This window comes from Euprymna scolopes, chromosome 29 (genome assembly GCF_053919585.1).
Source record: "Euprymna scolopes isolate OS-2025 chromosome 29, ASM5391958v1, whole genome shotgun sequence".
Classification (NCBI taxonomy): domain Eukaryota; kingdom Metazoa; phylum Mollusca; class Cephalopoda; order Sepiida; family Sepiolidae; genus Euprymna; species Euprymna scolopes.
Window position 1 is genome coordinate 25,398,856 of NC_136510.1, and position 23,314 is coordinate 25,422,169.

At 31.8% G+C, this 23,314-nt stretch overlaps 1 protein-coding gene across 1 annotated transcript in view; it reads left to right on the top strand.

Annotated features, from left to right (window-relative positions):
- The window catches only part of LOC145252552 (F-box DNA helicase 1-like), a 65,330-nt gene that overhangs the window by 37,978 nt on the left and 4,038 nt on the right, over nucleotides 1-23,314 (top strand). The window contains exons 9-17 of the mRNA XM_080112105.1: nucleotides 2,679-2,880; nucleotides 8,590-8,788; nucleotides 12,620-12,762; nucleotides 13,558-13,654; nucleotides 13,891-14,015; nucleotides 16,022-16,094; nucleotides 18,416-18,601; nucleotides 19,184-19,261; nucleotides 20,869-20,969. Coding sequence (XP_079968231.1) covers nucleotides 2,679-2,880; nucleotides 8,590-8,788; nucleotides 12,620-12,762; nucleotides 13,558-13,654; nucleotides 13,891-14,015; nucleotides 16,022-16,094; nucleotides 18,416-18,601; nucleotides 19,184-19,261; nucleotides 20,869-20,969 — 1,204 coding nt within the window. The remainder of the gene's footprint in view (nucleotides 1-2,678; nucleotides 2,881-8,589; nucleotides 8,789-12,619; nucleotides 12,763-13,557; nucleotides 13,655-13,890; nucleotides 14,016-16,021; nucleotides 16,095-18,415; nucleotides 18,602-19,183; nucleotides 19,262-20,868; nucleotides 20,970-23,314) is intronic.

The window sequence follows — 23,314 nt, forward strand, 5'->3', positions numbered from 1 at the left end:
TGACCTCACCCACAACAAATTTATAATTTTTTCAGACTCCCTATCGGTACTCGAATCCCTAAAGAATAAAAATTTAAATAACCCGCTACTCGTCAAACTATTATAAAAATACACTCTTTCTCAAATCAAATTCTGCTGGATCCCCAGTCATTTTGGAATTCAGGGCAATGAAAAAGTCGACGTAGCTGCCAAAAACGCATTAAAACTCAATAAAACCAATATAAAAATTCCACACAAACAACAAATCTCATGAAGAAATGGCAAGAAAAATGGAATAACTGTCCAAATAACTTTTCAAGATCAAACCCACAATAGAAGAACGATTACCAGATGCCAGAAAATCATGTAGAGAGGAAGTGATTTTGTCTCGTATTCGCATTGGACACACGCACATAACCCACTCCCTCCTGCTAAAAAAAAAAGATCCTCCAGAATGTTTTGCATGCCAAGAACCTTTTACAGTAAAACACTTTGTGGCGATCTTGCGCATATCCGGCAAAACTATTACAAAGTCAATAATACGAAAGAACTATTTACAAAAATAAATTCCAACAAAATACTAACATTTCTGAAAAAAGTAAATTTATATGAAAGAATATAACTTTAATTCAATCCAACTCTGCCCAGACTCGCACACACAAAAAAAGGACATTAAAGGCTGACTTGATTTACTGAATAAATTGAAATATCTACCCCCCCCCCAAATGAAACTCTGCATTAAATGACAAAAAAAAAAAATGGTTTATATGCCATAAAACCAAACCAAACCTTATCCTTGAAGTTCTTTATTTGGCCAGTTAACTCTGGTGTTTGACTTTCTTACTTCTCCGACACCTCATCATCCTTCAAAGACTCCCTGCCTTCCTTGAATCTCTTATGCCACTCAAAAGCTGATGCTTGATTCATGCAAGATGGTCCAAAAGCAGTCTGAAGCGCATTTCATACATTTCTATAGCATTGTTTCCACGTTTAAAGATCTCCATCTGGCATCAATTGAAATGAATGGCTCTCGTCTTGGGGAGGCTTCCTGTTTTGACAAGCTTCTGGGCTTGACTTTTACTCCGGATATTAATTGGAACACATACGTTAAATCTGTTGCCAAGGTCGCTGGAAAAATGGTGGGATCCTTCAATCGATCCAGTAGATATTTCTCTGCTGATGCAATTCTCTATCTATATAAGAGCCAGGTACATCCAAGGATGGAGTACTGTTGCCACATCTGGGCAGGAGCTGCTAGAAAGGACTTATCCTGCCTTGATAGAATTCAAAATAGACTTCGTAGCCTTGTAGGGGATGTCCTTTCTCTTCCCTGCAGCCTCTTTCTCACAGAAGTAAAAGTTGTGAGTTTGGCTCTGCTTTATCGTTATTTTCATGGCAAGTGCTCGGCTGAGCTTCAAGCTATGGTTCCCCCCCCCTTGCCAAACTTTCTCAAGAAACGCCCGTCTAGCAGAAAACACTATCAACAATTCTCCCACTATCTGTGCCTAAACCTAAATGTAGATTCCATGAGCAAAGCTTCTTTATTAGAACTATACGCCTATGGAATTGTCTTCCGTTTTCCTGCTTTCCAGCTAATTACAATATGGTTGTCTTCAAGTCTAATGTAAACAAGTTTTTGATGAGCTGTTCCATATAAGTTAACAAATTCACCAAATTTCCATTACTAACGATTACTATATTGTCCAATTTCTATTGTACACTCTTTAACCCTTATCCTCGAGTGGCCTCAAGGCCTTGATAAGTGGTGATACTCATGTGGGGGGGGGGGGGAAGCAGAATTTTATTGCATATTGTTCTGCCAAAGTGTCCTCACGTCCAGGTTGCATTTTTGAAGTCCACCAGCTGTGACAATCAGGCTTTAGTAGGGTGTATTCCAATTCCTGCTGTAGCCGGTCATTTGAACCTGAAATCATAGAAATTGGTCAGTCATCTCGGATGTATAGCAATAACACACTGGATTTTCAAGAGTCTACGACAATTTAAAATGCCTGTACAAAAAAAAATCTGGAAACATTTAAGACAGCTTGTATTTGTCTTATGTACAACGTATCAACATTGGCCCAATAGGTCATCCTCTCACGCAGTATAAAGCCCCCCACCCCAACACAATATGCCTTACACTTCATATATTCATTTCAGCTTGTCCTTTTCTCATTTTAATGTGATCCATTCAGGTAACAAGTTGTTTTTTTGTTTTGTTTTTTCATATTTGGATTTTTTGGACAACTGTTCTCAGCTTGGGTGTCATTTTTCATGTTTTGGTCGATGTAATCATAAGTTGCATTTTGTCGAACGTGGGATTCTTTCTGCCGAACTCAGGGAATCTGCACAAAATTTAGAATGGAATTTTTTCATTTAATACATGGGAGTAGCATGTTCTCGTTCTGTCAGCCATGACTAGGTAGAAGTTCCGAGTAATTCGAAATTTGAGTGTCGCCTGCACTGAGGATTGAACCTTCAACCTCTGTAAAAGTGTAACTTTACAATTGAAATTTTACAAAGTTCTTTATCTACTATGCCACGGCTTCTGAAGAAAGTTAAGAGGTTATAGCAACTGAAACATGAAAATGAACCTCAAGATGAGAACGGTAGTCTGAAATAAAAATAACTCCTCATTTTAAAAAAAAAAAAACAATTTTTTTTTTTTTTTTTTTTTTTTTTTTTTTTTCTGTTTTCAGTTATGCAGACAACAATAAACTTATCTGGCGAAACCTGAATGTGGGTGATCTGGTTGGTGCCTTAAGATGTGTCGAAGAATATAATAATGTTTTTCATTGTGAAGTTGTACTGAGGGTGCTAGAACGGTTTTTTGTATCCAGGGATATAGAAATAAATTTTCAACATGTCGAGGGTGCTATAAAAGACTGTGAATCCAAAAAAGTGAGTTTCAATGTCTTGTTGCATTTTCTTTGTTTTTTAATTATTTTATCTCTCTCTCTCTCATATATATATATATATATATATATAAGTGAATGTGTGTGTGTCTGTGTACATTTCCCTACACAATAACTCCGTCAATTTTCAGTCTACAGACTCGAAATTTGATATATAAGGTACTGAGATTTGGGAAAATCTTTGTAATCCGTTTGCGGCCAGAAATTCGGCTGTTAAGGGGTCAAAGTTCAACAATTTGACCTTTGAGAACTCTACCAAATTCCTCAGCCAATTTTGGGTATAAACACTTGAAATTTTAGATATAGATTCCTTGGACATGGATCTAACTTAATAACTTTATTTGAGCCTAAAACAATAACTGTTGAGGGGTCAAAGTTAAAAAAAAAAAAAAAAAATTGACCTTTGTGATCTCTACCAAATTATTCAATTTCTGGTCTAAACATTTGAAATTTTACATAAAGGGTATTCAGAGATAGGGCAAGCTTTTTAATCGGTTTGTGTCAAATTTGAGCTACCAATATATAAATGTATGTATGTTTGCATGTCTGCCTAAAACTTTCAACAGAGGTGGCGGATTTTCACAAGATCAGTATCGTTTTGAAGCTCGACCCTTCAGATGACAAATACCGAAAAATTGGCTAAAAACATTAATTTCTTCACCCTTAACTGGGCACTTTTCAACAGGGAGGGGTCGCTTTTTTCGCCGATATTTTCTAAAGTCATCCCTTTTTGATTGTCTAGCTTTAATTTAAACCTGCGTCACTTCCAGTCTGGCAGTGGTTGTAACAGCAAAGACATCATGTTTTTTCCCGTTCTTTTCCTCCTTCACGGTACGGGTTTGAGCCTGCCTTCCTATTACCACTTTTTTTTTTTTTTCTCTTCTCAACATACACCTCCAAACACCTGGGCAATGCTGGGCTGAAATGCTAGTGTGTGTGTGTGTGTGTGTATATATATATATATATTTATTTATTTGTGTTCTTACTTGATCAGCATACTTATTTCTACATGATGGTCAAATGGAGGATGTGTATTGTGATATTTCAGAAAATCAATCTTCATCGGGCATGTGTTCAACTTTCAAATGTGCGTATTATAGAAAATATGCATATATGTTGTATTAATAAACATGGATCTGCATAGCTTATTCCATTTATTCTACCATTTAGTTTAAAATTTATATTTTCTATCTTAATTTTATCTGTCTTTCCGTGACACCTCTGCATTATATTCTGTAAATTAAATTTTTTTTACCCCCCCCCCCCCCAACCCCCAGAGCTTCCACACACATCTCCAAACACCCGGGCAACGCCGGGTACCCCTCGCTAGTATATATATATATATATATATATATATATACATATATATATATATAATTTCTTTCACACTCTTTCTCTCTCATATATCTGTAAAAGTGTGTGTGAGGATACTTCTCAACCTATATACTCAACAAATGTTTGAACTATAGACTTGAAATTCATCTGGAAAAAAGAGTTGCTAAGTGTTATCAGATTTTTTTCATCTATTGATCAACTGTTTTAGGACTGCTCATGTGCGGTCGAGAAACATGACAGCTTTATGTTAATAGGATTTTTTTTTTTTTTTAAACACTTTGTAAATGAATGATAAAAAATCGGTGAAGATACATTTAAGTTTTTGTTCAAAGGGCAATAACTCTGTTAAGCTTAGAATTAAATTGTTAATATTTTTCGCTCAAGGTAAACAATTATATTAATGGATTACATAGGAAATTCATAAATTTCAACTAAATAAAATTGTAGTTTTAGAAATTTAGAAATACAAAGAATTATAATTTATGTAATAATAAATTTAATTATAACAGTAATAAGAACTTAATTTATAGTTTTAAATTCAGATTAATAAATAATTTAATACAACTGGGAATTGAAAATAGTTTTGTTTTTTTTTAGTTTTGCTTATGTGAACATGTGTAATATTATATTCATTGATGTTATTTGGGTAAATATGGATATATTGATTATAAATAAGTAATTTATTGATTACTAAATAGAATACTTCCGGCAGAATATACCTAAATTAATGGAATTTGTTAATACGAATGCGGGTTTTAGTTACTTTATTTCTAAATTCAAAATGGCGTAATGAAAGAACATTAAGGTATTTGCAGCTTCTCTTCCAATTTTCGGATTTTTTTTTTTTTTTTTTTAATCATGTCCAAACGCATTTTATTTCCTTTTGGTAGATTGATTGTTGCTATTTCTTCTGATGAGTTAAGGGCAAAATAGATTCACTGATTGATATAATAACTAAGTGATGCTAACAAACAGATACTGTCAAGAATTGTATGTGTCACCTGAATTGAATGAATAAATTGTAAGATGGTCAACATCATGAAATTTGGAATATAGATTTTTGTCATCCATTCATTATATGCTCTGTAATTACATTGAGCTTCTTAAATATGGAGTGGTATATATAAAAAGCAAATATAAGTGAATAAAGAATATTTCCACACACACACACACACACACACACACACACACACACACATACATTAGTGCCCTGGCAAGGCCATAGGGGAGACAACTGAAGTTGCCTGCCAGGATGCTATGTAGGCAAATTTGGGCATATTTTATTGATTTGAAAATATAGGTTATTTTTTTACCAATTGTCATAAAATTTTAACCATAGAACATAGAATCATATTATAATCTTCAAAAAGCCTGCAAATTTTTGTGTAGCTTTGTTCCATAGAACTAAAGATATGAGCATTTCAATATTCAATTTAAAGATATATCCATAGTCTTTCACATACGCACGCATGCATCTGCTTCTTGTGCATTCAAACGCATACTTGCTGCATATGTTTATCGCCAGTGAGCAATCAAGAACAGAGATCAATTAAAGTTTTTCCCACATACAGTTTGGTCTTTATTGTTTGATCGTCACTTCGCATGTGATCGCTGATCTGTTGGATTATCTAGTAGATTGATATTCTCTTATTCCACATAAACTTCATGCATGAAAACACAAGGAGATTATTGATTTAAAAGGTTTGAGAGAGAAGGTCCTTTCAAAAGAGTGGAGAGACAGAGGAGAGGATGGAAAAGCTGACCTAAAAATTTTTTTTTTTCTTATCTATAAATATAAAAGCGAAAATGTATGTACGTGTGTTCGCTTTTTCTGTATGTCTACAAAAGGCTTCTTTCAGAGAAGCGGTCGGTCGGTTCACAACTTTTTAAAACTTTTTATATCACATATAAATCGTAATATCTCACAGTTAACAATGAAGCTCGCCTGTCTATTTTATTTGCTCAATTTCGGGAAGATAAATATTCAATATTTGTCGCTCGCCGCATGTGGGTTAGTCTTTTTCCTATAACATCTTGGGGGAGGAAAAAAAGGTGTTCAGCAGTAAATGAAATCCCGCAGTCAAACTTGACCTCATTAACTCATTCAAACGAGCACCTGCTAAATCCAACTAATTAAATAAATTCAATCGTGTTTCCGTAAGCATGTCGCGGTGGGGCAATGGTTAACGTAGCACGTTTTTTTGGGGTTTTTTTTTCGCAACTTTGCCTCAACGGTTCAGGTTCGATCCTCATACTTACTTTTTTTTTTTTTTTTTTACCCCCACCCCACCCCACCTCCAAACACCCGGGCAACGCCGGGTACCCCTCGCTAGTTTATAAAATAAATCTTACATGTCTGTTTAAATGTATGTTTGTCTGTCTGTCTAAAATTTTCAACAGAGGCAACGGATTTTCACGAGATCGATATCGTTTTGAAGCTCGACCCTTCAGACGACAAATATCGAAGAATTGGCTTAAAACATTTATTCCTTCACCTTTAGGTCCTGGACATGACATTAAACTATATCCAATGGTGAGGCTCCAGCTTGCGGGCTTTGGGGAGTGTGGAGCCACCCTTTAATTACCATTGCTCCCAGGTCCACTCTGACCCGGAGTGGTAGTACCTGTTAAGGTCCAAACTATGGGTTAAATAGAAACCAACTTGAAAACAACAAATATATTCTATTAAAAAATCTTGCTTCAAAATCTTTGGATTCGGCATTAAATAACCCGAAAAGGGTTGATATGCCGTAAAACAAAAACAACCAACCAACCAACCTTCACCTTTAACTGGGCCTTTTTCTACAGGAAGGGGTCACTTTTTTTGCCAATATTTTTTAAAGTTATCCCCTTTTTCGATTGACTAGCCTTAAACCTTCACCACTTTCGTTTTGGTGATGGACGCAACAGCAAAGATGTCACATTTTTTTTTCCACATTCTTTTTCTCCTTCATGGTACAGGTTCAAGCCTGCCTGCCTAGTACCACTTTTTTTTTTTTTTTTTTTTTTTTTTTTAAATTTCTCAACACACACCTCCAAACACCCGGCCAATACTGGGCACCCCAGCATATAAATTTCAATTAATTCTTTCTTATCTAACTTAAGAATATGTAGACCGACAGCCTCGACCGAGATTCACCCAAATATCTACATTGTTTATACACCTCTGCTCTCTGGCTCCCTTCAACACAAACTGCCTGAAACCAGTTTCAAACTCGAATTGGTTAAATATGTGATCTAACTTACGTCATCAACACCTGTGTTTAGCTGTTTTTGTCTAGGGAGCTGAATTAAGTGGATTTCTGTCAGTATTTTTTATTGAGTTTTGACTGGTTTTCGGGACTCCTAAGGATAGAGAGCATCATGGCGCCATCTTTGTTTTCATTTTAAAAGAAGCGCTTAGCACTACTTGTGTTTTGTACTTAAAATGCACTTTAAAATCAGTTAAAGCACTAAAAACTTCTCCAGGGAGGTAGAAGCATAACTTATCTTGCCTTTGGTAACATTTATCTACCTCTGCTATTATATAAAGTGTGTGTGTGAGAGTGAGGGGGTACCATTTAAAATCACCGCAAATCATTTCTTTGTTCTCATATCTTAAAACTAAACATTAATCAGAAATTACTTTTCTAGGACATTGTCCAGCCCAAATATCAACTGAAGTGATATTGTAAATAAACACAGGCAGAATTTTATGAATAACATTAATTTTTTTTTAATTTATTTATAAATTTTTTTATTTATTTATAAATTTTTTTATTTATTTATAAATTTGTTTATTTATTTATAAATTTGTTTATTTATTTATAAATTTTTTTATTTATTTATAAATTTGTTTATTTATTTATAAATTTGTTTATTTATTTATAAATTTGTTTATTTATTTATAAATTTTTTTATTTATTTAAATTTTTTTATTTATTTATTAAATTTTTTTAATTAATTTTTTTATTTATCAATCTCTTTATGTATCAATCTCTTTATGTATCAATCTATTTATGTAGTTATTTATTTATTTTTTTTTTTTAATTTTTTTTTTTTAAAAAAATTTATTTTATTTTTTTTTTTTTAAATTATTCTTCGTATATATAATAATCGATAGGATTGATTCTATAATGCATACGCAATCTGCATAAATTAAATATCCTGATTAAGCATATTGTATGACTGAGCAACTTTGATTGGGAATATTTCTTTGGCTGCCAGGTTGTACTAAAAATGTATCTAAATGGTACGTCTCTGAAATGTATACTAGTCGACTTGATCTTGCCCTATCAGCGTAAGAACCCTATATAACAATAGTAAACAATGTTTTTTTTGTTTTTTAATCTTAATATTCAAATTCTATTACTCCTTTCAGTATATGTTGTATTCGCCAGAATTTTGTGTTGAACACCTGCTTGAAGACGCTAAATCCTATTGGCGCCAGATGATCAACTTCGAGAATTGGGATATAAAGATGAGCGAAGATGGTTATTTGAAACTCTATCAGATCAAACAACCCCAGTTTGACAAATATGATGTGATTTTAATTGATGATGCTGAGCAAATGACCAATGGTTGGTCTTTTTTTCTTCTATCTCTTTCTGATCCCTCCCTCTCTCCCTTTCCAATCCCTCCCTCTTTCCGACCCCTTTCTTTCCAAGACATACAAAAACGCTTGCAGCTGTTTTATGTGTTTATGAAATTATAAAAAAAAAAATTTTTTTTTTTTTTTAATTATAAATTATGTATTTGAATTTATATAATAAATATATGCTTGTATATATATCATCAATGTGCCCATTGTTGTTATATAAAAACAAATGAAATTATTGCCATCAAAATAACAATTTCAAACATAAAAAAACGATATCCAATACATAATATTCCCAAAATAGTTTTAAGATTTTAAGGTGTTTTCAATAATTCTTTAAAAAAAAAAAATACTTTCAGTAATTCCTGATTTTAAAATAATACCAATAAAAATTTTCAGTGATTATTTAATAAAAAAAATAAAATAAAAAAAAAGATTCGGGTTTAGGTAAAAAATAAATTCATAAACGTAATAAAAAATATTTTAAAAAGTACATGCACGGGGGAGATAAATGCGTTAGAGAAAAAAGCGAAAGAAACTGATTTGCCTTATCATCACTAGGGCTAGGACAACAGAATATTCTTTTCATTGTTTTGACTCTCTAGTGTCTATCCGTTGATATCTTATATAGAGTGATGTGATCTCAGTTGATTAACTGTGCCGGGTATGTACTCGAGAGTGAAAACAATATTCTCGTCATAGCCCTAGGCATCACTTCCAGTAGCAGTGACGCCAGAAGTTAGGAAGTATGTTGGCTAACTATAACCAGATTGACTATCTATCAATAACAGTATAGTAAACATAAACCACTAGCAATTCTAGAAATTGAGAATGGAAAAGAAAGCTAAAAAAAAGAAATAGTATCACCTTTCTTTTTTAATGTAGTGCTTCTGCCATCACTTTTGTTTTCCTCTTAAGTTTTTAAAATTTTCCTCTCTTTTTTGAAGTTTTTAAAATTTTCCTCTCTTTTTTGAAGTTTTAAAAATTTTCCTCTCTTTTTTGAAGTTTTTAAAATTTTCCTCTCTTTTTTGAAGTTTTTAAAATTTTCCTCTCTTTTTTGAAGTTTTTAAAATTTTCCTCTCTTTTTTGAAGTTTTTAAAATTTTCCTCTCTTTTTTGAAGTTTTTAAAATTTTCCTCTTTTTTGAAGTTTTTAAAATTTTCCTCTTTTTTGAAGTTTTTAAAATTTTCCTCTTTTTTGAAGTTTTTAAAATTTTCTTCTTTTTTGAAGTTTTTAAAATTTTCCTCTTTTTTGAAGTTTTTAAAATTTTCCTCTCTTTTTTGAAGTTTTTAAAATTTTCCTCTCTTTTTTGAAGTTTTTAAAATTTTCCTCTCTTTTTTGAAGTTTTAAAAATTTTCCTCTCTTTTTTGAAGTTTTTAAAATTTTCCTCTCTTTTTTGAAGTTTTTAAAATTTTCCTCTTTTTTGAAGTTTTTAAAATTTTCCTCTCTTTTTTGAAGTTTTAAAAATTTTCCTCTCTTTTTTGAAGTTTTAAAAATTTTCCTCTCTTTTTTGAAGTTTTAAAAATTTTCCTCTCTTTTTTGAAGTTTTAAAAATTTTCCTCTCTTTTTTGAAGTTTTAAAAATTTTCCTCTCTTTTTTGAAGTTTTAAAAATTTTCCTCTTTTTTGAAGTTTTAAAAATTTTCCTCTCTTTTTTGAAGTTTTAAAAATTTTCCTCTCTTTTTTGAAGTTTTAAAAATTTTCCTCTCTTTTTTGAAGTTTTTAAAATTTTCCTCTTTTTTGAAGTTTTTAAAATTTTCCTCTTTTTTGAAGTTTTTAAAATTTTCCTCTTTTTTGAAGTTTTTAAAATTTTCCTCTTTTTTGAAGTTTTTAAAATTTTCCTCTTTTTTGAAGTTTTTAAAATTTTCCTCTTTTTTGAAGTTTTTAAAATTTTCCTCTTTTTTGAAGTTTTTAAAATTTTCCTCTTTTTTGAAGTTTTTAAAATTTTCCTCTTTTTTGAAGTTTTTAAAATTTTCCTCTTTTTTGAAGTTTTTAAAATTTTCCTCTTTTTTGAAGTTTTTAAAATTTTCCTCTTTTTTGAAGTTTTTAAAATTTTCCTCTTTTTTGAAGTTTTTAAAATTTTCCTCTTTTTTGAAGTTTTTAAAATTTTCCTCTTTTTTGAAGTTTTTAAAATTTTCCTCTTTTTTGAAGTTTTTAAAATTTTCCTCTTTTTTGAAGTTTTTAAAATTTTCCTCTTTTTTGAAGTTTTTAAAATTTTCCTCTTTTTTGAAGTTTTTAAAATTTTCCTCTTTTTTGAAGTTTTTAAAATTTTCCTCTTTTTTGAAGTTTTTAAAATTTTCCTCTTTTTTGAAGTTTTTAAAATTTTCCTCTTTTTTGAAGTTTTTAAAATTTTCCTCTTTTTTGAAGTTTTTAAAATTTTCCTCTTTTTTGAAGTTTTTAAAATTTTCCTCTTTTTTGAAGTTTTTAAAATTTTCCTCTTTTTTGAAGTTTTTAAAATTTTCCTCTTTTTTGAAGTTAAAATTTTCCTCTTTTTTGAAGTTTTTAAAATTTTCCTCTTTTTTGAAGTTTTTAAAATTTTCCTCTTTTTTGAAGTTTTTAAAATTTTCCTCTTTTTTGAAGTTTTTAAAATTTTCCTCTTTTTTGAAGTTTTTAAAATTTTCCTCTTTTTTGAAGTTTTTAAAATTTTCCTCTTTTTTGAAGTTTTTAAAATTTTCCTCTTTTTTGAAGTTTTTAAAATTTTCCTTTTTTGAAGTTTTTAAAATTTTCCTCTTTTTTGAAGTTTTTAAAATTTTCCTCTTTTTTGAAGTTTTTAAAATTTTCCTCTTTTTTGAAGTTTTTAAAATTTTCCTCTTTTTTGAAGTTTTTAAAATTTTCCTCTTTTTTGAAGTTTTTAAAATTTTCCTCTTTTTTGAAGTTTTTAAAATTTTCCTCTTTTTTGAAGTTTTTAAAATTTTCCTCTTTTTTGAAGTTTTTAAAATTTTCCTCTTTTTTGAAGTTTTTAAAATTTTCCTCTTTTTTGAAGTTTTTAAAATTTTCCTCTTTTTTGAAGTTTTTAAAATTTTCCTCTTTTTTGAAGTTTTTAAAATTTTCCTCTTTTTTGAAGTTTTTAAAATTTTCCTCTTTTTTGAAGTTTTTAAAATTTTCCTCTTTTTTGAAGTTTTTAAAATTTTCCTCTTTTTTGAAGTTTTTAAAATTTTCCTCTTTTTTGAAGTTTTTAAAATTTTCCTCTTTTTTGAAGTTTTTAAAATTTTCCTCTTTTTTGAAGTTTTTAAAATTTTCCTCTTTTTTGAAGTTTTTAAAATTTTCCTCTTTTTTGAAGTTTTTAAAATTTTCCTCTTTTTTGAAGTTTTTAAAATTTTCCTCTTTTTTGAAGTTTTTAAAATTTTCCTCTTTTTTGAAGTTTTTAAAATTTTCCTCTTTTTTGAAGTTTTTAAAATTTTCCTCTTTTTTGAAGTTTTTAAAATTTTCCTCTTTTTTGAAGTTTTTAAAATTTTCCTCTTTTTTGAAGTTTTTAAAATTTTCCTCTTTTTTGAAGTTTTTAAAATTTTCCTCTTTTTTGAAGTTTTTAAAATTTTCCTCTTTTTTGAAGTTTTTAAAATTTTCCTCTTTTTTGAAGTTTTTAAAATTTTCCTCTTTTTTGAAGTTTTTAAAATTTTCCTCTTTTTTGAAGTTTTTAAAATTTTCCTCTCTTTTTTGAAGTTTTTAAAATTTTCCTCTCTTTTTTGAAGTTTTTAAAATTTTCCTCTTTTTTGAAGTTTTTAAAATTTTCCTCTTTTTTGAAGTTTTTAAAATTTTCCTCTTTTTTGAAGTTTTTAAAATTTTCCTCTTTTACACTTATCATTTTTTTTTCTTCTAGTCGTTATGCACATCATATCCATGCAGACCAAAGCTAAGATCATTGCTACAGATCCGCATCGAGAAACACACTCCACATACAGAAATGTACCCGCTCTTTTCTACACACTAATGGAAGCTTCACATAATTTCTACTTGACTCAGGTATGTCATTTTATGTAACTCGATTGTTTGCCTGGGAGTGTGTCTTGGTTTTTCTGGAACGGTTGTTATATCCTGGGCACGGTAATTAGCTCCCTGGGTTTTAAATGTGATAAAACGATAGGCACATCCCCTTTAGATAAAGACTAGTAGGGGTTGTGACGGGGGGGTGGGGGGGTAAAAAGGGGACTCTGGTGTCATCAGCCAGAAGCGAAACTGAAAGCAAAATTTTGTAAGCAAAGAAAAAAGAAAAAAAGTCAGATGGTGACTCGCATAACTGAAGTTAGTAACTGAACGTTCTCATCAATGTGCCCATTATTATGCAGATGCTGTAACGTAGAAAATTTAGCTAGTTAAAACAAATGAATGTATCAACGATTTGCATGGGTGTTTTTTTTTTTTTTTGTTTTTTTTTTGTTTGTTTTTTCAGTACTTTGATATTTTTTGTTATCGTTCTAACGATGTTCGGTGCGGATGAGAATAGTTTTTAGCAAACATACGAACACAAAAATATTTGCCCTTTATATAATAGTTCTTATGTCGTTGGCTACATCTGCTTCATTGAGGAATAAAAGGCGAATCAAATGAGGTATAGGTTGTTTAAACAGTTACATTAAATTTAGCTTAAATTTGCAGTTTTTGAAAAAATTACAAGTGCGGACTCTTTTTGCCACCTGTGTACATCATAAAGATTTTTCTGTACTTCTGTTTTTTTTTTTAATTGAATTCTAAGAGCTGTAACTGTATTGGTATATTTTTTGATTTTTACTTCACCTTCTAAATATTCTTTTTCTCTAGAATTTCAGATTTGGTCATGATATTGCATGTGTTGCACAATGTTTGCTGGACGATTCAGTAAAACCTTATAAAATGTTGCTTGGTGGCCCACAGAAATGTAAGTCCTTTAGATTTTTTGGCGTTCAATTTTTAAGAGATTTTTCACCACTTTATAAAGTTTTAAATGTCCCTTCATTGTGGTGTGCGACTTATCAAAATATGTAACCTTGCTTTATATGTAATATTGTTTTGTAATAAAACACTTCCCTCTGTCCCCACAGGATACCACCCAATGCCCCCATGATTTATATGATATAATATAACGTGCTGTTTTTTTTGTTTTTTTTCTTCCAGCAACCATTGATGGCAAAGAGATTGGTAAAGTGGCCTACATCTCTCGGTGCTACTCAGCGCTTTTTAAGATGGCTGCACTGCTGTGTTGTACCAAAAAGACAAATGCGAAAATTTTTATTGTTGGGGTGAGTCGGCATTTAGATGTACCGATTTTGATTGCATTGTTAAAACTATTAATGTCATGCATTATTTGGTTTCTTCGGACTATCACTCTCATCTTAAGTTTTATTTTCACGTTTTGGTCGATGCGACCTCTGACCTTCCTGTTTATGGGTTTTAGTTCTCTCCCACTGCAACAACTCTGACACAAGGATTGGAAAATGGAATTGAGAAGTTAGCGCCCCAGAGCAGGGGCACTCTGACCTACAAAAAGTGCCTGGGCAGCTGTATCGGCATTCCTCAATAAGGGCGCCTCAGCAATAAACAAACTCCTTCTCAAAGAAGGCAAGGACTAAGAGGGTGGACCTCTTCGGTCTGCACAAAACTAAACTCCCACCACAAAATCAATGGACAGGATCATTACAGGAATGTTGATTGGGGGGGGGGGGGGGTACAAATCTGTAGTAACGGATAGGTAGTAAATGTCTATATAATAAGACGATTGTTTAAAAGAAAGAAATTTGTTATAAAAAAAAAAAAAATCAATTTAGGTAAACTATTTTGTCTGCTCATTTTTAATTAAAACTAGGATTTTATTTTTAAAAAAAATGCTACATTTTTTTTGTGTTTAAAATTTATTTTATTTGTATTTTTATTGCAAGTTGTAATTGTTTTCAAACAAACAAAAAAAGCAAATGTTTTTCTAAATGTAAAAAAAAAAAAAAATACTTGATTAATTTACTTTTTTTTTTTTTTTTTTTTTTTTTTTTAAGAACCTAACACAGGTTAGTTTACTTCCTAAAAGCAAATTAAAATCTATTGCTTTTTGGCTAATGTTTCATCGGCCTTTAAAGATAATATATTAAAGGATTTTTTTTGATTTTTTTTAAATAAAATTTAACATTTTAGAGTGGAGGTGAGGATCCCTTTCTTATATAAATTTAACATAAAATGAGACCTTGCTTTATGGTGAAGTAGCCACTTATGTAATCGTTAGCTTTTTTTCTTTTTTTTTTTTCTTTTTTTTTTTCTTTTTTTTTTTTTTGTGGTAGGAGGGATAAAGAGGGAATAAGTGGGGGTGGGTTATAAGTTCCGAACGTTTAAAAATCTGTAAAAACGCTTCAATTTGCATGTGTGTTTTTCGGCTATTGCTGCCAATATCTTTGCAAGCCGCCATCCTTTGCTGCAATATTTTCCTACGCACTCATATGCACTGTTACAGTTTGCTTTTGAAACAACCAGTCGGTTCCGGAACAGAAAGGATCACACAAGACGAGCACGGCATGAGCTCGTCTAAGATGAAATCCACGACAGCAGTTGGAAGAAATAGCAAAATTCAAAAATTAAAATATTGAATTTAAAGGGAAACTAATGGTATCTACTTAATTGTCATGTCACAGTGATGAACATATCCAAAAATGACAAAACGATAAGGTAGAAAATCTATTAAAAATACTTTTTGAAGACAACAAAAAATTGAGTTTTGCAAAAAATAAATAATAAAAAAGTTTGAATCGTAACCAAAGGAAGGTAAATAGTTTCTGAAAACTGAAAATGTTTGGCCAATTTATCAAAACATAATTTTCATGAATTATCTTTGAAAACTGTTTCCAAGTTTTTTGTAATTTTTGGATATATTCATTACCACAACATGACAGTTAAAGAATGTTGACAAAGTGCTTCCAATTTCCCTCTCCCTTTTCATAAAACTAAATATAGCTTGCATTATTCATAATGATAGATTTAGTTTAGGAGTGAACTCTGTACCTGATTGTATGTAGGCATGTACACACATACCTAACTTTATGTAAAATAGAAATTGAAAACAACATTCCATTTGATAATTTTCCATAATTTTTTTAATGTACAGTTTTTGCTTAATGCATAAGTATTATCAAAGATTTTTTTTTTTTTATAACCATAGTTAACTTGTGTATTTCATTCAAGAAGCCCCTTCCCCTTTTTTTTTCTCATGATGTTTTGTGTAAAATTGTCTCATCACATTATTTTGAAATGCTGATTTCTTTTTCAGGGAATTGCAAATTGGGGATTAGATTTGCTCCGACGATTGTGTATATTCAGAGATGAAGGACATTTTGAATCCGGTAATCATACATTTTTTTTTTCCTAACATGTACCTGTCAAAATCTACTGAGGATTTGCGATACTATAATACTAGTGTGTGTGGGGGGTGGGGGGTAAAAACAGTAAAATTCCATGTATGGTTAGTTTACTTGTGTTCATCCCAAACAAGACATGTTGCTACTTGGATATTAAGGGGCTACTGCTCCCATTCCCTTATATGGGATGGATTGTGGTTTTATGTATACTGAAAAAGAATGGAAGATGAAAAGCACCCTTGTCCGTTCGTCTGTCCGCACTTTTCTCAATAACTATGCTTTGGAATTTTTTGAAATTTTGCACAAACATTAAACATGAGTAAAAAAAAAAAAAAAAAAAGTAACAGAATGGATTTTCCAGAAAAACTCTGGTTGCCAATTCTGAAGAACGCATGCCATTTATAAAAAAGACTAGCAACATCATGTCTGTGTGAGAGATGGTGCAGAGAAGAAAGGGACCGGCCAATCAAATTACAGATGTTTCTGCATCTTATCAAGAAAGTTAAATAGGACAGAGATTCGCCAGCCCAAATACTGCAGCAATATTCCATACATGGTATGATGTTTATAAAGTACCTTCAAATGATTCATAGCAAAATTTGAGCCTAATTAGATTAGTTTAGAAATTACTGTTAAGACTCTACTGTTGTAAATTTTCAAAACAATAAATAAATCTGAATTTCGTGTAGTGATAAAACATTGCTTTCTGTTACTATATTTTCGAACTTTTTATATGCTCCCTAGCTTATAATATCTACAATTTGCGAACGGGTGTGTGTCTCTGCATTTATTTTAAGCAAGTTATATAAAAAAAAAAAAAAAAAATTGGTCTCCAGTGTTTGTTTGTCTTTTTTGTATAAATAAGTGAAACTGAATCGAATCAAATCAGCTTGCGGCCGGCATATATCTTGACGCCAATCGACTTTGATCAATGTGGGGAATACCCTTCATATCAGACAATTGCTATTCAGTAAGACACTGCCAGAGCTCCCCCTTTTGGAGGGGGGGAGGCAACATCGTGGTGAAATAAATACAGCAGAAAGCTGAACTGGCTGTAGGCCAGTTGAGCTTTCGGCTTTCTGCCATATGGCTGACATCAATAAATTTCAATGGTTTACACTTTTGCTTACCTCATAGCATAGCGGTAACATTTTACCTTTTCTTTCACTTTTCCGCCTTCACATCGTGTGTCCGGGTTCGAGCCTCCCTACGTACTAACACTTTTTTTTTTTTTTTTTTCAAACACTCGGACAACGCTGGGTACTCCCGCTAGTCCTAAATAAGCACTGAATTTTATGTTGAGATTTAAAAATATAGACATTTGGATTTTTTCAGATTTTGTTCTATCAAACGTTTTATTTAAATTTCATTATTTTCACACGTGTTCGTTTGAGCTCCAATCTGTGGTGCCCCCTTGTCAGACTATTTCAAAAAATGAAAACACTTGACTAGCTACAACCACTATCAAGTTTTCCCCACTCTCTATCTGTGCCTAAATAAATCTAAATGCAGATTCCACGAATAAAGCTTCTTTCCTAGAACTGCCTGCCTGTGAAACACTATTCCACTGGCCTGCTTCCCATCCAACTACAATATCATTACCCCACCAGTCCAATGTAAACAAGTTCTTGTTGAACCATCTCCTTAAATAATCAAATTCTACTCAACTTACACTATTAAAGATTACTACACTGCCGCCTTATATTCGTTAACGCTTATCCTCGGGTGGCCTTTAGGCCTGGATTAGTGGTGATTTCCTTGTAAACAAAAAAAAATAAATAATTTGACTTTGTTTTATTCAAACAAAAAAAGATTGAAAAGACACTTTTCACTCGGTGATAAGCTTTGGAATATTGTTGAAAAAAAGAAAAACAATCGCCAAAAGATAAGCATTTTATTATTTTCAGTTGCTACTTGAAAATAGTCCGTCACAAATACAACTGTGTCTCCCACATAAAAATACGCTTGTCGAGATCACCTATAGATTTTTACTTTTACTGGGAGTTTATAAATCCATAAATATTTACTATTTTATTATCACAACAATCAATGGAAGATTTTTCTTAAACCAAAATGAAATTAGAGAAGAAAATTAAAGGAATCGTTTTTGGTATTGGAAAATACACAAATTTTTCCGATTCCGATACCCCCAAAATGTTCTGATTTTTTTTTTTTTTATTCAGATTCCGAATAATCGTCCCAATATTAGTGTACATGCTCGCTTCTGTTTAGTAATCTGTGAAAATTTCTCGTTACTTGTGGACTGCTTGTCGATTATTAATTGTATCTTCATTATCTTTTTCTAGATTCATCAAGTAGGGACAACTTCGTGAGCACATTTTCCTCCTACCGAGATTTGTCTGTGTATGTCAAAGAAGTATCAGACAAAGAGTTTCTTCCCAAAGTGACAATTTTAGAAACATATACGTCCCACTTGGCTAAAGTTGTTAAAATCATTGAAAGAGCGGAAGTTAAAAACATCCATGAAGCAGGTGAGTTAGTCCTCCTATGCTTTTTTTTTTTTTTATTATTGAAAATCTTAGAAAGTATGAACCCCAATAATAGATTATAGTCAACTAACATACTTCCTAAGTTCTAGCATAGTGCTACCGGAAGCGGTGACATAGCAGATTGATTCTTTTTTTTTTTTTTTTTTTTTTTTTTTTACTACGTTTTTCCACTATTTTTTATACTTTCATTAATATGTAGGGTGTCCACAAAGTCTGGCTACATTATGTAGCCAGACTTTGTGGGCACCCTGTATATTATATAAATTCAAATAACAAAAACTTATTTTTTAAATTTAAAAGAAAAATTATTTTTTATAGCAACTAGAAGTAAATTTATAAATCTAAATATTCTACGTGTTAAATGTGCGGATGTTTTTTTCAAACCTAAAAATACTCTTATGAGGGATGATTTCTCGATTTTAGTTTTACTGGTAATTTCATTACTATCAGCTGAAGATTTTGCTTTAAAAGAATCATAAAAAAAAATGCCAATGAAATAAATCCATGTCTGTATTTTTAATAATTTTTTTTTTTTTTTTTTTTTTTTTTTTTTTTTTTTTTAAGATGTTGTCTTTTCAACAGCCAAGATGGCAAAGGGTTTTGAATTTAGCACTGTTAAAATACTGGATGATTTTGATATGGGTAAGTTTGTTTTTTATTTATTTATTTTTTTTCCACCTTTGTTGTTCACCCTCTTTGTTCATTATCTTATTAACGTGATACTATCGACGTCCTCACCCTCCAAGTGTTAGGAAGAAGAGGAGAAAGAGAAAAAAACAAATGACAACAAAATATAGGATAAGTTTATCAGCAGAACAGTGAAGAGGAAGTTATTCACCAAGGTACACAAAAGAAGGTTGAATTGGGATTGTTGGTAGAGGTGTGGCAGGGATGTCTTGAGGTGGTATTCACCCTGGATATGTTCAGTCAGCTCCTTCCAATAAATTTGCATCTTGCAGGAAAGCCGATCCAGCCCGCAATCCCTCGCCTAATGCTGACACTATCAACAGCCAGTCATAGTTCCAATAGTGAACGCTGTAGATTGTTGGACCCAGAATTAGTTTGGTATCTTGCTTAATCATTCTGAGCCATGTTTTAAGCTGGCCGTTAGATCGTTTCCAGCCCCTAGGAAGAACCGGATCAAGGGCTTCTCTTGCCTTGACAGCGGAGGGTGTGACCAGCCCAGCGAAGACATTCCATGAGAAGAGTCTACTAGAAGGAGCTGGTGTGCCACCACTGCTGGTCCTGGATATGACCTTAAACTGTGATGGTGAGGTCCCAGCTTGCGGCCTTTGGGTAGTGTGGAGCCACTCTTTAATTGCCATTGCTCCCAGGTCCACTCTGACCCAGAGTGGTAGTACCTGTTAGGGTCCCAACTATGGGTTAAATAGAAACTGAGTAAAAACAAATGTATTCTATTAAAAAAAATGTTCTTCAAAATCACTGGATTCAGCATTAAATAACCCAAAAAGGGTTGATATGCCATAAAACAACCAACCAACCAGACCACAGCGTTTGGCAGGTGTTATCAGGGCACACGCGGGCTGCAACACAAAAACGAACAATGAATCTGTCAATATATTTAGTTTTATGGGCAGTTTTAGGATTGCCAACAGACTGTCTTGAGTTTGCAATGGTTGACGGCAGTTAGTTGAAAAGTTCCCAGTGAGACACAGTCGATGAAAATTGTGACTTAGAGGAGATGAGGGAAATGAATTAATCGACCAACTGACGGACAGAAAACTAAGATGTGGACTTTGATCTTTAAAGATTTGTTTCCTGCGATGACGTTCAACTAGCATATACAGAATGCATTGGAGTTTGTGTTTTTTTTTTTTTGTTTTATATTTGTGAACACCAGTCTGAGAGATGATATAGCCAAAAGAGAAAATGGAGAAGACCATGGGAGCAATATTGGGGTTGGTGATTGTCAAGTAAGCAGGGTAGTATGTGGTATCACACCATTGGATCACAGAGAAACTGGTGCTAATATACTAAATTTTCAAGAGTCTGACAATTTTAAATGCCTGTAGAAAAGTCTGGAAACTTATTTAAAGCACCTCGTAAATCTAAGGTGGTTAATTTTGTGGGCAGGTGAGAGAGTAGAAAGAGACCCAAGTTTTATTTGAGAACTTTTGTATTGTATGACTGGATGGAAGTACATACATTTCTTTATACATAAAATTAAAATACACTTTGATCTTTATAATGAAGTGGGGTTTTTCATTTCTTTGCTTTTCTTGTTACAGGGGTTGTGGAAGACCAAAATCTGGTATATGTTGCTATAACCCGAGCAAAGAATTCTGTTTTCCTTAACCCGAGCATTGTTAAATATTGGGAGAAAACTGGGGTAAGTAAAACGATCGTCTTTTTAATTGTTCAAATTTTAGCAATAGCTACTACTTATTGTAGTAGACTTTTTTCTTTTTTTGCCAAGATCAAAGTGTGGTAGCTGTCCTTCAGATGCTATACTTCAATTTCTTCTGTCTGTGGAGAAATCCTTCATGACTGAGACAATATTTTTGTTCCTTTCTCCATGTAAATAAAAAAAAAATTACTCTGGTATCTGTCTTGTGGGGAGGTAAAGTAAATAGTAACTTCTACATTCATATATATATGTGTGTGTGTGTGTGTGTGTATTTACACACACACACACACACACACATATATCATCAAAGAGTAAATTTTTAACCCTTTATGAGCTGAATTATTATGTAGATGATTCGATAAATATTAATTTTAGTTACTTAAATGGGTAATGATGCTATGTTTGTTTCCAAATACTTTGATTTTAAGATTTTTTTTTTCACTATAACGATCTTTCATTATGAAGTTCAAAAGTTAAGCTACCACTGAGAATTTTTGCATTTCATAAACTTACCTTGATTGATCGATAATGCTTGAAAATAGTGTTTATAACAACAAACAAAATCGTCCACTGTGAAGCAGATGGCAGCATACTAACTGTAAGCAATGAACAATTGCAATGTGGAGGTATCTGGTATTTACCCAGATACTGAACTAATATGTATAAGGCATGTTTGAATTGATTCCCACTTTATTTATGCTGTTATGTTCATTTATTTACTGCTGAACGAATTAGTTCAACCAGGTCATAAAGAGTTAACCATGCAAAACTTATCAAGATGAGAAAAGCTGAACACTATCAAGGGCAACAAAAACATTTAATATTATATATCTATAAAAGTGTGTGTGTGATAGGCCATTTTTCAACCTATATACTCAACAAATTTTCGACATACATACTTGAAATTTGATATATAGATTATTCAGATATGTGGAAAACTTTAATCAGTTTTCATCTGGAAGAAAAGGGGCTGCTGAAGGATCAAAATTGAAAAATTAGTACATGGGAAGCAACCGGATTTTTATGTTTTCCTGTTTCACGACGGTGCATGCGCGGTCGTAAAACTTCATTATGTTAAATATGAGTTGGTTTGAAAACATTTTCGAAGTCCTGTCAAGCTGGTGTAATGGTTATCGTACTTGACTCGCTGTCTTTAGTGTTGGTTTTGATCTCAGCTCTAGTATTTTTATTTTATTGAAGTGAACAGTTTAGAAATAATATAATACTCGCATGAACATGTCTCAGTTTCTTTCCGTTTTTTTTTTTTGTTTGTTTTTCTACTTTATTTTTTTAAAACGCGTTACTTACAATATTTCTGTTTATAATAAATAAGAATTCTGCATTAATTACAATATTTATGCATATTTTATGACCGAGCAATGCCGGGCAGACTTGCTAGTGTATGTGTGTATAATATATATATTAAAAATGTTTAAATTTCAACGATATTTCTTATGGTTGACAGTGGCAGAGTGGATTTGGTCCTTGCTAATGGAGTCAGATGGCTTCGTTTCCAGGTTCGAATCTACTGACCGATGGTAATCCTGACACCCTGCACTGATGATTTCCAAAAAGATGAAGCACTAGTGTCTATAGGTATTTAATATATATATATATATATATATATATACTGGGTGTCTCAAAAAGATGTACTCGCTCTTTGACCTTCTGTTACTTAGGCATTTTGTATGTAAGTACATGTGTTTTGCCAAACATACAACGCTAAGGAATTAAATTGATAAAATAAATTGATGTAGAACTTGTTTATTGTCATGTAGGTAAATGTTCTCTCCCATTCTGTCCGTGTTCGTAAATGTTCAAACTGCCTTCCTTCATTTTCCAAACACAGCTGAAAATGTCCAAGAATGAATTTGGCAATATTAAGCACTTCCTTGTATTCAAATTTCACTTTTCAAATCCTCGATTGATGCTGGTCTTGCAGCATAAACCTTATCTTATGAACCTCATAAACCTATCTTTGAGATATACCCATAAAAACGTAGCACTTTAATTTATTTTTTTCGTAAAATGTTAGTCATACGTTTGTCATTATGAAGGGTTGGCTGCATCTGAAATTTTCAAAAAATACACTGTGTGGATTTAAACTCAAATATAAATTGTCTTTCAAAGATGAATACATCTCTTTGGAACACCTTGTATAAATGGCAGTGGCTGATGTCATGATGTCTCGGTTATTAAAACTCCTGATTATGGTCTCTAACCACACCACTTCGCTGTAAAAAGATTTGTATGTTGATAAACAAAAAATATGCAGTTCACACATGAAATGTTTCCTCTGAGCTCAGAAGACTAAAATTATCTGAACC